Source organism: Macrosteles quadrilineatus, unplaced genomic scaffold, assembly GCF_028750875.1.
Source record: "Macrosteles quadrilineatus isolate MER2022 unplaced genomic scaffold, UCM_ALF_1.0 Scaffold_8__2_contigs__length_117827958, whole genome shotgun sequence".
Classification (NCBI taxonomy): Eukaryota; Metazoa; Arthropoda; class Insecta; order Hemiptera; family Cicadellidae; genus Macrosteles; species Macrosteles quadrilineatus.
The window spans coordinates 70095787-70108008 of NW_026542601.1; the positions used below are offsets into that span (position 1 = coordinate 70095787).

The 12222-nt window shown below is 36.8% G+C and overlaps 1 protein-coding gene across 2 annotated transcripts in view; it reads right to left on the reverse strand.

Moving 5' to 3' along the window:
* LOC128999474 (protein winged eye-like) overlaps nucleotides 1-12222 on the reverse strand; it is a 131097-nt gene that overhangs the window by 10592 nt on the left and 108283 nt on the right. For both annotated transcript variants that reach the window (XM_054426016.1, XM_054426015.1), the window contains 14 exons: nucleotides 11595-11708; nucleotides 10511-10651; nucleotides 10299-10388; nucleotides 9271-9414; nucleotides 8559-8716; nucleotides 7340-7701; nucleotides 6286-6507; nucleotides 5836-6008; nucleotides 5099-5353; nucleotides 4198-4447; nucleotides 3455-3648; nucleotides 2634-2847; nucleotides 1681-1775; nucleotides 274-468 (listed from right to left, as the gene is read on the reverse strand). In XM_054426016.1, coding sequence (XP_054281991.1) covers nucleotides 274-468; nucleotides 1681-1775; nucleotides 2634-2847; nucleotides 3455-3648; nucleotides 4198-4447; nucleotides 5099-5353; nucleotides 5836-6008; nucleotides 6286-6507; nucleotides 7340-7701; nucleotides 8559-8716; nucleotides 9271-9414; nucleotides 10299-10388; nucleotides 10511-10651; nucleotides 11595-11708 — 2607 coding nt within the window. The remainder of the gene's footprint in view (nucleotides 1-273; nucleotides 469-1680; nucleotides 1776-2633; nucleotides 2848-3454; nucleotides 3649-4197; nucleotides 4448-5098; nucleotides 5354-5835; nucleotides 6009-6285; nucleotides 6508-7339; nucleotides 7702-8558; nucleotides 8717-9270; nucleotides 9415-10298; nucleotides 10389-10510; nucleotides 10652-11594; nucleotides 11709-12222) is intronic.

The following is a 12222-nucleotide window of genomic DNA, read 5'->3' on the forward strand; positions in this document are numbered from 1 at the left end:
TTTAATGCGAGTGCTAATTTACAAATTTGGTTTCCTGGCTGTATTGGTTTTCTGATAAAGTGCCAGAACAAGTACTTAAAAACCACCAATCTCATCATAGTCGTACTCTTGTTTTCATTATAGTTGTTAATATAATGTGAACAAATTAGCAGTTCAACTTGGCTGTTGTCCTCTGGTGTGTTATAAAGAAATCAAAAATGAAATATTGTAGTAAGAAAATGGGATTAAGACCCTTAAAAGTATTCTAAATAATAGCTTATACATTGACTGTACCTCCAGATTCATGGGAAGCTGTTCTGAAGACATCACCAATGGAGCTACAACTCTTGGCTGTTCTGCTAATTCTGTCAAAGGTTCCTCAAGCGGAACAGTTTGCTGTTCCTGTTCTTCCATTTGTTCCATTTCCGATGGTTCTTGTTCTACATCAGGTTCGTTCTCAGGTTCCAACTCAGTGACAGTTTCCATAGGCTGAAAATTGTATTGAATTGACATAATTTCTTATATTACTTATTACTACTTAATTTAAATGGATATTTAAGTTAACGTTTAAAAAAATATATGAAAAGGGTGTAGAATGATTGAAAATGCTAAGTAATTCGATCAACATCAGATAAAAACAAAATAATCTGAACATAAAACCTCCCTAATATTTCCACTAAAATTAATTTTTAATCATATACTAAAACTTGAGATTTGCAAGATCTCTTACTTTAAAAAAATGTAATTATTGATTCAATCCAAATATAATAATTGACATAGTATTGAGAATAACAAACTCTTTATTGTCTAATTTGCTTTGAATATTGTAACCATTACAAGAAAACTAAATAAACAACTGTTACAGTCAACAATAAAAATCCAAAAAAGCTTGTGAAAGTCTTTCCTCTTTTACTTCATTCTTTAATAGTAACCACTTATTATATTAATCTTCTTGCTTTTCATTTAATTTGAATATTTCTGCATAAAACTTGACTAAAAACCCTGTTAATGTTGTTTAAAAGCTAAAGAGTTACATTTTATATTGTTTGTTGTTGTTCTGGATCGGTGTGACAATCAATTAAAGGTTAATTTACCTGTTTCCGCCAGTTGATCCTGATGTATCCTATTACAGGAGATGCATTTTGTTTGGCAAAATTAAATCGCCATCATCAGTCCCACTAAAGTCTTGAGCTTCCCCATTAGGTGCGTCTTGAAGTTTTGGAGACTCGACACACGACCGACGTGTGTCTACAAGTCCCTTATAAAAATAAAAGTAGGCCTACCATGTATTTATGTGTTTTATTTGTCATGTGTAAGTGTAAAGTTTGTATATGTGTCTCCAAAACTTCAAGACCCACCTAATGGGAAGCTCAAGACCTTGAAGACGACGAAGGACTAATGACGGCGAATTAATTTCACCGAAACGCATCTCCTCTTATAGGATACATCAGGATCGACTGGTGTACATAGGTAATTTAACCTTTTATTCATTAAGGAGTTATTTAATATTATTTTAAGGGTTCTTACCAAACCATCCGTTGGCCTACTGGAATATTTTTTAATGTATATATTAAAAGACTTTTCCCAATATGACTCTATGTATTAGTACCAAAACTGTAAATAATTAAAGGCCTTGTCCAACCAGTCATCATCAGGCACCAACACACACCCTATGCTAATCGACAAGTTATGCACACCAACCTGTACAGTCTTGTCTTTACTCTGACTGTCGCAGCTAGCACCTGAGTTTCTTCGTCGTCTTTTACCAAGCGTTTGAAGCGGATTCGGATCGTAAGCTGAAAAATACACTTCAGTTTAGTGATTTATCACATTTAGATATAAAAATAAGTGGTGAGGGAACTTCCCCTCAAACCGACTAAATTTTGTGAACGGAGCTGATTGCTCTAACTATAGCAATATTTTTTTAGTGATTAAAGTCAATAACATTTTAGAGTTATGAATGTGTCTGTGAACACGATAACTTGAAAAATATTGTTTGCTTGTTTATGGATATATTTCATAAAACTTGGCAAATTTATTTATCTTATACTAAGCTATTAATATTTTACTAGAAAACACACTTTATTAGTTTCCTTGTAGCAGCAAACCTAGGTACTCGTTAAACCAATGTAATTTAAGTAGATTAAATTGAAAATCAATTCAGACAAATGGAAATTTGCTTAGTCGGCAAGTTTGCTGCAGCAGGGGTAAACAGTAATTCATCCTCTTGGCATAGTTTAAAAGTAATTAAGTAATTTACATTAGCACACTCTGACAGTGAATCAATTAAACAAAGTCCCTTTTAAATTTAGAACTGGCAAAATACTTAACATGCGAAACGAAATGCCTAGTTCAATCCGTAGCAAATTCCTAAACCAAATATTGCAGCATGATTTACTTGTGACAACCTTATGTTTCACAGCTTGTGTAACAACTTTTCTTTTCCTTTACATGTGAAGGAATCCAGAATATAGTGACTTTCATTGTTGAAAAAGGGCCACTGGCCTTGAATATTCAGTGTTACTTTAGTGTTGTGGGATACCTACAAATGTTAAGGCAAGTCTGCTTATCATGTCCTTTGTCTCCTTCATTCTCAGGCAATAAGTCCCTCCGATCAAACGTAAGTAACAACTTTATAACTCTATGTGACTTACCTACGACCGGGTAGTCTTGCGGCAATAGTCTGATGTCCTCCAAGCTGATTCTGCCGTTGTCACCGTCGTCAAACTCCACTGAGACAAACCTCGGGTCCGCCTCCTCGGTTGTCGGAGGTACAGTCCCTGGGTAAAGACACCTGTACTGTTGTGACCAGTACGCACACACTCGCGTGCCCGGCGGCGGTACTACGTCTGTACACACCTCCAGGATCTACAATCACAGATGCATACCATGAAAAGTCTAATATTACTTAAATGTGGTATTTGTTTTTATTAATACTGCAATAAAGTGGGAAAGAGATAGTAAAGAAAGTGATAAGAGGTACTCCGGAGGGCAGGAGACCATTGGGAAGACCAAGGATGCGATGGGTTGACGAGGTAACAAAGGACCTAAGGAGTATGGGAGCAGACCTGGAGCTGGCAGAAGACAGAGGATTCTGGATCCACATGGTTGTATGTAAAGTTAACAATTGCAATCTACAGCAATAGCCTACTCAGCAGAGTAAAACAAATTAGTTAAAATGTACATTAACATCTGATAATTATTTTCATGGAAAAATCCACAAATTCAACAAATAGGATTGACAATCAAATTTATTAAACTTCATTGATTACTTTTCTGGTTGAACACATCAATTTCATAAAAGGGGTTTGCACAAAGCCAAAGAAGTTAAGTTTTAAAAACATTTAAGTGGTGCAAATTATTGGAACAGAGACAGAACGTTTATATGCAATTTTTTGAAGTCTACACTTAAGTAAATTAACTAGACTCTAATTCCTGATAGTATATTGTGTATGTAAATCTTCATGAAAAGTACCGCATCTTTGAGAATCTCCTCCCGTGACAGTATGTGCGGCCGGTTGCCTCTCTCCCCGTCCAGCATGGTGCCATAGAGGTCAGGAGGTCGTATAGCAGACAGCGTACCAGCATAGAGCAAACCACCCATAGTGACCAACACTCTACAAGGTAGGTCAGCCAAGTGGTCAGAGGTCAACATGCAGCTCACTACACCTACGAAACATGTCGCAGATGACTACACAGGTCATCTCAATCTCCCTGCATTCATCATATACAGTTTAAAATGCGCTCAAGTGTGCGTGCTGTCTTATAGGGTTGATTGATTGAGTAAACACACAAAAGCAAATCAACATCCTTTAGCACCCCTTAGCTCAGTCTACAGCCAAAGGCTTTTGGCAAATTTTGCAAGCTTTAGAACACCCAAATCTTTTTCCTTTAGTCTCATGGTCACCTTTCCTAGGAATTTCAACCTTCTCTGGTTAAAACTGGACAGTCCAGCCACAAATGTCTGCCTTTGTGGTACAATATTATGTGCATTGGTCTGTTTGGCTGAGGTGCTGAGGTGCCTCTTTAATGGTCATGGCAAGTAAACAACCTACAAGTATGCTGATATACACTTTTTATGTTCAGTATTCCTTTCTTTCTAGGAAAGGTATTGTGCTTTAAAATTAATCAATGGAGTAATTTCAAACTAACATTAACAAGATATTGTAAACAATTTCAACGGCAATTCATCTAATGTGTTTTGTTATAATGGCTCACCCTGTGCATGCATCGGCTGTGGAGACGTAGTCTTCTGTGTGGCAGGCTGTTCCGTGCTCACCGCCCGCTTACGCTTGGCCAGCACCATGATGGGCTTCTTGTGAGGTGTCTTGTACGGTGTAGGCAGACTCTTGCTCTTGACAGGTCGTCCGGGGGTAGGTGAGAGAGGGGGAGGGGATGCAGGGGCACTGTGACGTCGGGGAGGCTGAGCTGTCCATTCTGCTTCCTCGTCCTCACACCACGACTTCACCTGGTAAAGTAACAGTAGATAAAAGATTATTAAAGTCTTCACATGACAATGCCGAAAATAACATGTGATCGGATACAAAGTGACACCAAAATACAGCGATAACACCTTCATTTTTCAGGTTGTCAATCTCCCATTATGCCGTTAATAGTTGAAGATGTATTTAAATACACAGGTTAAAACATGTGGTGGGGGGAGCTCAATGTATTTATTTCAGGTAAGTCTTATATAAAACTTGAATTTAACGATGTAACATAGTGAGCACTAGAGCCTAGGTTTTAAGAATGTTTGTATGATAATTGGCTTTCCTGAATGGGAAAGAGTCCACTCTGGCACAAGGTTACACTCCACACTAAATCTAGAATATTTCACTGTTACAGACATTTCAAACCAAGGGACGTTTCAGTTGGAATAAAAGATGTCTTTAAAGGTTCCTTCCACATTGCCTTCCTTGGTTGAAAATACTATCAGAAATGAAAGCGAAATAAATATTTTAACTTTAATAGAGGAGTGTAGAGTTTTATTTGTATTTCTTGAGCCAGAGTGTACTCTTAACTATTCATATGAGAATGATAACCTTATAAAAAGCATGTTTAACCATTTTATAGGTTATTGTTAGGTGAATTAATTTTTATTTGTGGTTGTAAAACTTACCTTAACCTCTGCCTTCAGTTTAGGCTTGATCTTGTAGTGGTTTTGCTCTTGCTGATCAGGTAGATGTTTCTTGGCCAGCAACAGACCAACCAGTGAACTCTTGCTCCTAGGCTTCTTAGCAACAATGGTCAAACTGGCGTGGTCCTCGCGCTTTTTAGGCCGGCCGACCTTGCGCTTCTTACTGGCCGATGACGGAGACTGCGCAGGGGAGAGTGGTGGGGGTGACTTGCTAGGTGACACCAACTCCCACTCCACCTGTGAACAACTTAACCTATCAAACAAATGTCCCAAAACGGTAATGTAGTTGCCAAGTTTGTTGAAGCATAATTTGATGTTTTGTCAAACAAAACAAAACAGTTAATACACTGTTTTAACACAAAATTTAAAGATATATTTACATTTAGTTAAAGTCAGAATAACTACAAGAAAACATAAAGAAATACATGATTTAATTAATTTTAATTTTACAGAGTGATTAGCTGTGAGATTCCCAAAATTGTTCAACAGAGTAAACACAATGGTCAAGTAGCCACTCCTAACTATTTAGTATTCGGTACATTGGTAGGCCTATTATCAGGAGGATTTCTAAAACAAGCAATCTATTATTTTGAACAGAATAAACTTTTCAAACATGAAACAAAACAGTCATAGTGCCAAGTGCACAAATAAACACAGCTTATTTAAATATGGTGCATTTAACTCTAAAGCCTTTAAAGTTAAATAATCATGCATCTCACCTGCTGCACATCTGACTCCTTGTGAAAGGCCTTGTGAGGTGTGAGTGTAGGCGGAGGTAAGTTCCAAGGCTCCAGCACAGGCGGGGACAGCTGTGGTGGGGGAGAGGGGCTGCGGGGACGTTTGGTGCCACTGGACTTCCTAGGCCTACCTGGTCCTCTCTTGCTGGGGCAACCTGAACCCACAAAATATAAATATAGACCTAATTTTGACTTCAAACTATTATTTTGACAAACCCATATAGATTGGTATGTCGAAAATCAAATTACGAATATATCATTCGAATAACATAATACATGATCCGGATACATGATTTGAAAGAAGTACATTGTTATTCTTAAATCGTACCTGTTCCTTACGCACCGAAGACTTATTGGACCTTTCAGCAGCCCATGTAGGTAGGATAAGGGAGACTATACTAACTGACTAAATATATTTAATTTGGCACCCACCTGAACTGCTGCTACTGGTTTCACTGGACAAACTCTTGCGAGGAGTGAGTTTAGACAGTTCGCGCTGTTTCTCTCTGTACAGCCGCTGCAGTTGTGCCAACCGCTCACGCATGTCCAGCTCTGCCGGGTCTAGAGGACTATCAGGCCGGTAGCGAGGCAAAGACTTGCGACACACTTCCATCTCTGGCGACTTGTAATCATCTACCTCATCTTCTGTCCACCCTACAACAGTGGTATTTCAAAATTTACTCTAAAATTTCAAAAATGTGTATTTTTTTAATTTTTAATATCTTCTATAGATGGTTAGACAGCATAGACATTGTTAGCATAGCAATAAAAGGGTCAAAGGTTGTCCTGGCAAAAAAGTAAGCTTTTTACTGGTCAAAAATTGAAAAAGTATGATTATTGGGCATGTAATTAGTCTTGTTAATAGGTTGTTAAAGAAACCGCTGGCCACAGTAAAAAAGCTATTAAAGGCATTTTAACCCATTCTAAACTGTTATACTTTGTTCACAAAATGTCTGCGGTTTTAGGGAAGATATCTATCTTCTCCACTTGAGCTTAACAGCTGAGTTTTGCCAAAACGTCAATCAGCTGCAGCATACATTAAGCAAAAAAAGTGGTGGGGGAACTTCCCCTCAAACCGCCTAAATATTGTGAACAATATTGAGGTTAAGAAGATACACATTAATATCATCATGCCATTATGAAAAATCTTTAGATTGAAAGTGACTGAAAAAACTCAAAACAACTGTTAATTACCAACAACAAATTCTGTGTTGTATCTAACAACAAAATTTCAAAAAAATAACAAATAGTCTAAATAAAAAATAAAAATGGTTAACAATTTAAGCGTGCCATATAATACCTTGTTTCAACTTGTATAGAAAATATTTTAATTTCCTTAAGTTAGATACCGGTACCTCAAATTTTAAAAAGGCCTGTATTTCTCAGTAAATTTTACCATAACAAGATGGATCAAAACATATCTAGATAAGAAGTAGTATTTTATACAGTTGAGGAGTCAGTGGCCATAAAGTGAAATCAGACAAACCTGTTGATTTATTGTCTTGATCAACATCTTCGTAGGGAGAATGTGGACGTGAGTTTGCTGCTTCTTCTTCTTCAATCACTCTATGGACGACGTCACACAGCAGCCCTAGGCCCCCCATGATACCTCCGTCCACTCTCTCGTTTCCTTGTACAGAAGACGCATCTTCTCTATCAATCGCTGCTGGTTCTGTCACACTATCATTCACTTCCTTTTCTTCTACAACTGTTTCTTCTTTCACTAAAGGTTCTTCTGTTTCCACTTCCTTCTTTATCACAACGTCCGTTGTTAGTGCCATTGTTTCTTCTGGCTCTTCAATTTCTGTTTTGATCTTCATAGTGTCGGCAAGAGGAGCACTGTGTGATCTGAAAATTGAAATGCATGTTTCTCTTGGTCTTGAGTATTAAATCGTGTTTATCATGTTGGCACAAGTGTCTAAGAGAGCTTGAATCATTGCTTGGTTATCCAAATATAAAACTATACACATATTAATTTAACCGAATTGATACCACTCATCCAGTCATCACTCAAATAGTGTTTATTATAAAGCTTTTTACAACTTTCAGTCAGTGAAAATCATCATTTGTAAATTTATTGTAATATATGATAATGAATCATCTAGGCCAATTATAAAACTCTATACATCATTTTTTGGCAAGAATATATAAACAAGCTGAAAAGGAATACATATAACACTTAACCAAACATGGCAGGTCAGTGGTACTGTCTTGGGTTGTTAAGCAAGACTTTGTTAATTCGAGGCCAGCCACCACTGACTTGATCATGTAACTGATGTTTAGATCAGCACACAGATCAGAAGTCTATGGTCAGAGCAAGTAGAGGTTGTTAAAAAAATGAGAGTTCCAATTCCAACAATTTTCTGAGTTAATACACAAAGGTCGAAGCTTAATAGTAAAAATACATAGTATAAAATAGTTATCTAGTCAACAATGACGATATCCAATTTTAATTTTAACCTCATTGCTAGTGCAGACCGGTAAAGATATGAGACCAGATTCAACAATTTGAGTTTACTGCTTAGTTATTACCATTACTTGATTTGCGGGGAAACACGGCAGAATGGAGAAAGATAAAAATATTGGCATGCATAGGTACATAAATAGGTACTAATCACATTAAATAGGTTATAGTTCCGGCACCTAATTTTTTACAAATTGAGCACTGGTTATCACATTATACTTCAAGTTATTGTTCAGTTTACCGTTGGAACTGCTCCATGCTAGCAGCACTCAGTAATTCAAGTCCGCTGAGGTCGACTGCTGCTGTGCCAGTCTTCTCCGTGGATTCTGCTGATACAGAGATATCTGCTTCACTCTCTGTGTTCTGCGCGACTTCACATACAGTGGGAGGTTCCTCAATCTGTCAAACAAAAAGCATAAATAAATTAAATCAAACTTAAGAAAGATAAATTTTAAACTATATGTAGCTTAACAATTAATTTTAAAATCTTTTGATTTGATTGAGGGGAGTAATTTGTCAGTAGGCTACCTTCAAACAGGTTTGCATAGACTTGATTCAGTAAATGTGAGATGAAATGCTTCAGGATGAATTTGAAAAAAAAAAAACAAAATGTCAAAGTGGCGATGAAATTTAACATGTAAAACTACATTGTTCACGTTTGTGTGAATCACCCATAAAGGGTAAAGTAGAACTCAAGTTATCTGAATCACTTGAGATTAAACCTTAAATGTGGATGGTTGAATTTGTCAAGAAAAGTCTATAAGAGAGTAGCACTAAGCAAATTACTCATAGGAACATATTTAAGTACCGTATCTAACAGTTTACTGCAAAGTGCAAATAACTGCAATGAACTAAGTTATTCTGGCCAAATTACTTCTCTCCCTTGAGGTTATGGTTGGAGTTTTACTGTAAATAGATGGATTACCAAAGACATGGAGGGTTGTTTACTATACCTCCTCATCACTGCTAGGAGGCAGACTGTCTGTCTGGTTGCTGGCATCTGCTTGTTGAGGCGGGGCCAATTCATCTTCTGACTGAGACTGCTGACTGTCCCCAGCTCCTACTCCGGGGCTCAGACATGGTACAGGTGATGTGGCCTGATTACAAGAGATACCATGTGTAATGCATACATAAGAGATTCATAACCAGAGAACATACTCTAGTAAACAAAGTGAAGTGTTAACTTCACATAGGAATGATATGAATAGACAACAATCAATTGTAACTATGCAGTTTGGGTTTTTATGTTTATTTAATCTGTGTTAGAGTTAGTAATTCAAATGTATATCCTTGTTGTGAAAATATATGTTAATAAATGTATATATGTGAAAACATGAAAATAATTATCGAGGTTGATCATTACCATTTCCACCATACACGAAATAAGGAACAACTGGATATACCACATCACAGGCTGGCCATCACAGGTAATTCTTTCAAACTTAATTGTGTGAAATTTTATAATAAGCTGCCTGAGCCTCTTCAGGCAGACAGCCTTTCTCTTCCTCTTTTTAAGTCAAAAATTCATAACTGGCTCGTAGCTAACCTGTTTTACTCAGTTAAGGACTTCATGAATTATAAAATTAAAGCCGAATCATTCATACTGTAAATCAAGAACTCTCAATCGTTATTCTCAATCTTTGTTACCTATAGATATGAACATGTTTAGTAATATTTTATTTAATGTAATTTGACAATGCCTATTCCTATGTACAACTTGGTCAATGGCAATAAACTTTCTTATTCTTATTACTGTTTGTTGTGTTTTCTTTTTACGGTTTCTGGTAACAATATGTTACTCTAGAGTATGTGTCTTTCTGTTCTATGGTGTGTGTGCTAACTTTAACTACTAGCTGAAATTGTAAGTAAACCTGAAACACACACGTCACTACGTCAGTGTTCTCACTTCCCTTACTCCAACAAAGGTAATCTTAGACGTTTCATTTCACAAATCTGACAACAAAATTCAACTTAGTTTTACCTGTGATCTACAACAATTAACAGACTCTATCTTCTCTTCAAGGTTGTCAGCTGTTTCTGGGAGGTCTTCCACGATTTCCTTTGGTGATTCCTGGAAACAGAGGTAAATATAACATTAATACCAACAATGTTCAACAATCAGCATTCTTTTCAATACGAGCAATAAGTTATAAAGAGAAAAGACAGTAACACAAAGCTCTCTAAGTAACATACCTTGATCTGTACGTGTATCTGCGCATCTGTCTGCGGAGGAGCCGTGATGACCAACGGCAGCTGTTGTGGATGTCCATGTGAGGTGAGAAGGTCTGATGACAACTGTCCAATTACATGGGGGTTGATCACTGTGGCAGACGACTACAAACAATACAGTTACTATTAGCTGGATATCTAGATAATTCAACCTACCAAACAACTTCAGCAAATACATTCACATTGATTGGCACAGTAGAGTAAACCTTTTTGTGACAAGGTTAGATAAGTTTAAAGGTCGGATAGAAAATAATACAAATCACTAAATTTATAAATATACCCTGATGTCAAACCTATTCAAGGCTTTAAAGCTTGTCTTTCATTGGAACCATGCCCTTTTCGTAACGTAAAACATAACGGACAAAGTAAAATACCAACTGTACAATTATGCTTCACATAAAGCGAGGAGTTTACGAACTGTAGAGTATGCAGTGGCTTGAACAAAAAATACTGTGATATGCAGGTGTTAAAGTTAGAGATGGCTACAGGTTTGGTGCGAGTACCTGTTGAGTGTTTTAAGTTATACCACAATGATATAGAATGTGACTTAACAATACATAACTACCGGGAGGGTTGGATAACCAAGGGATCGGATAATCAAGATTATACTGTAATGAATATTCATAAATATTTCTTGGTTCATAACCTAATCAAGTTTTCATGGCCTCTACTCCCTGTAGCATTTCATTATTGCTGCCCATTATAAATTCAAAACGTCAAAAAACTATGAGCTTTCAGTTTTCATGAGTGTACAGTAATGTCAGTGGTTAATATTAAAACTAAATGTTATTACTCAAATCGCGGTACTGTAAATAATCAAAATGCCAAGATCTATGAAACGGGTGTAATTAGACACACATTACGCGGTTGATATTATTTCAGTGATTAAATGTTTTTGGTTTGTAATAAAATTGATTATGTAAATAATAAAATGAGTCTGATCAAACCGAGCAAGGCTCGGTCCCCCAGGACTAGATTTAATTTAAAATCAATTTAGGCAAATTGATATTCGCTTAGTATGCAGGTTTGTAGAGCCAAAGGGTTTTACCTGATCCTGCTGGCTGTGACTGATGACCACTTGAGGCTGGCCGCCAGGGATGGTCTGGTGTCCGCTGATGAGACTCTGAGCCTCCGTAGTCAACTGCTGAGCACTGATCAGCACCTGCAACCCACAACATCTTCACTTCCCTCCCTCAGTACAAGGCAAGGACTGCATGCTACATACCGGCCTGTCTGAACCTGCCTTAGTGTTGACACGGTGCAATGGTACAAACTGACGATCCTTGTAGTGACTATAACCAACAATTGGCCAAATGCGGCATATGAATTCAAAAGCAAATGAAGATAGTTGCTTATAATTTATATTATTCAAATGAATGATTTTACATATAAAATATTCTTTTAGAATAACTGTTTGCATGAAGATGAGCAAACATAAACATACACACACGTAAACATATGATTTAAAGTTACGAGAAGAATTGGCGAACAAAACTGTTCATTTATGTTTGAAACCACATCTGGTAATTTTTATGAATAATATTAATAATTGAACTGTCATTAATTATAGCTATTCGCCACATTACAGCTAGTTACGTACAGTCATTGTCTAATGACTTAAAGTTGCATATAGCTTTAGAACTCATTATTGTAGCTCTAAATTAAGAAATATTTCC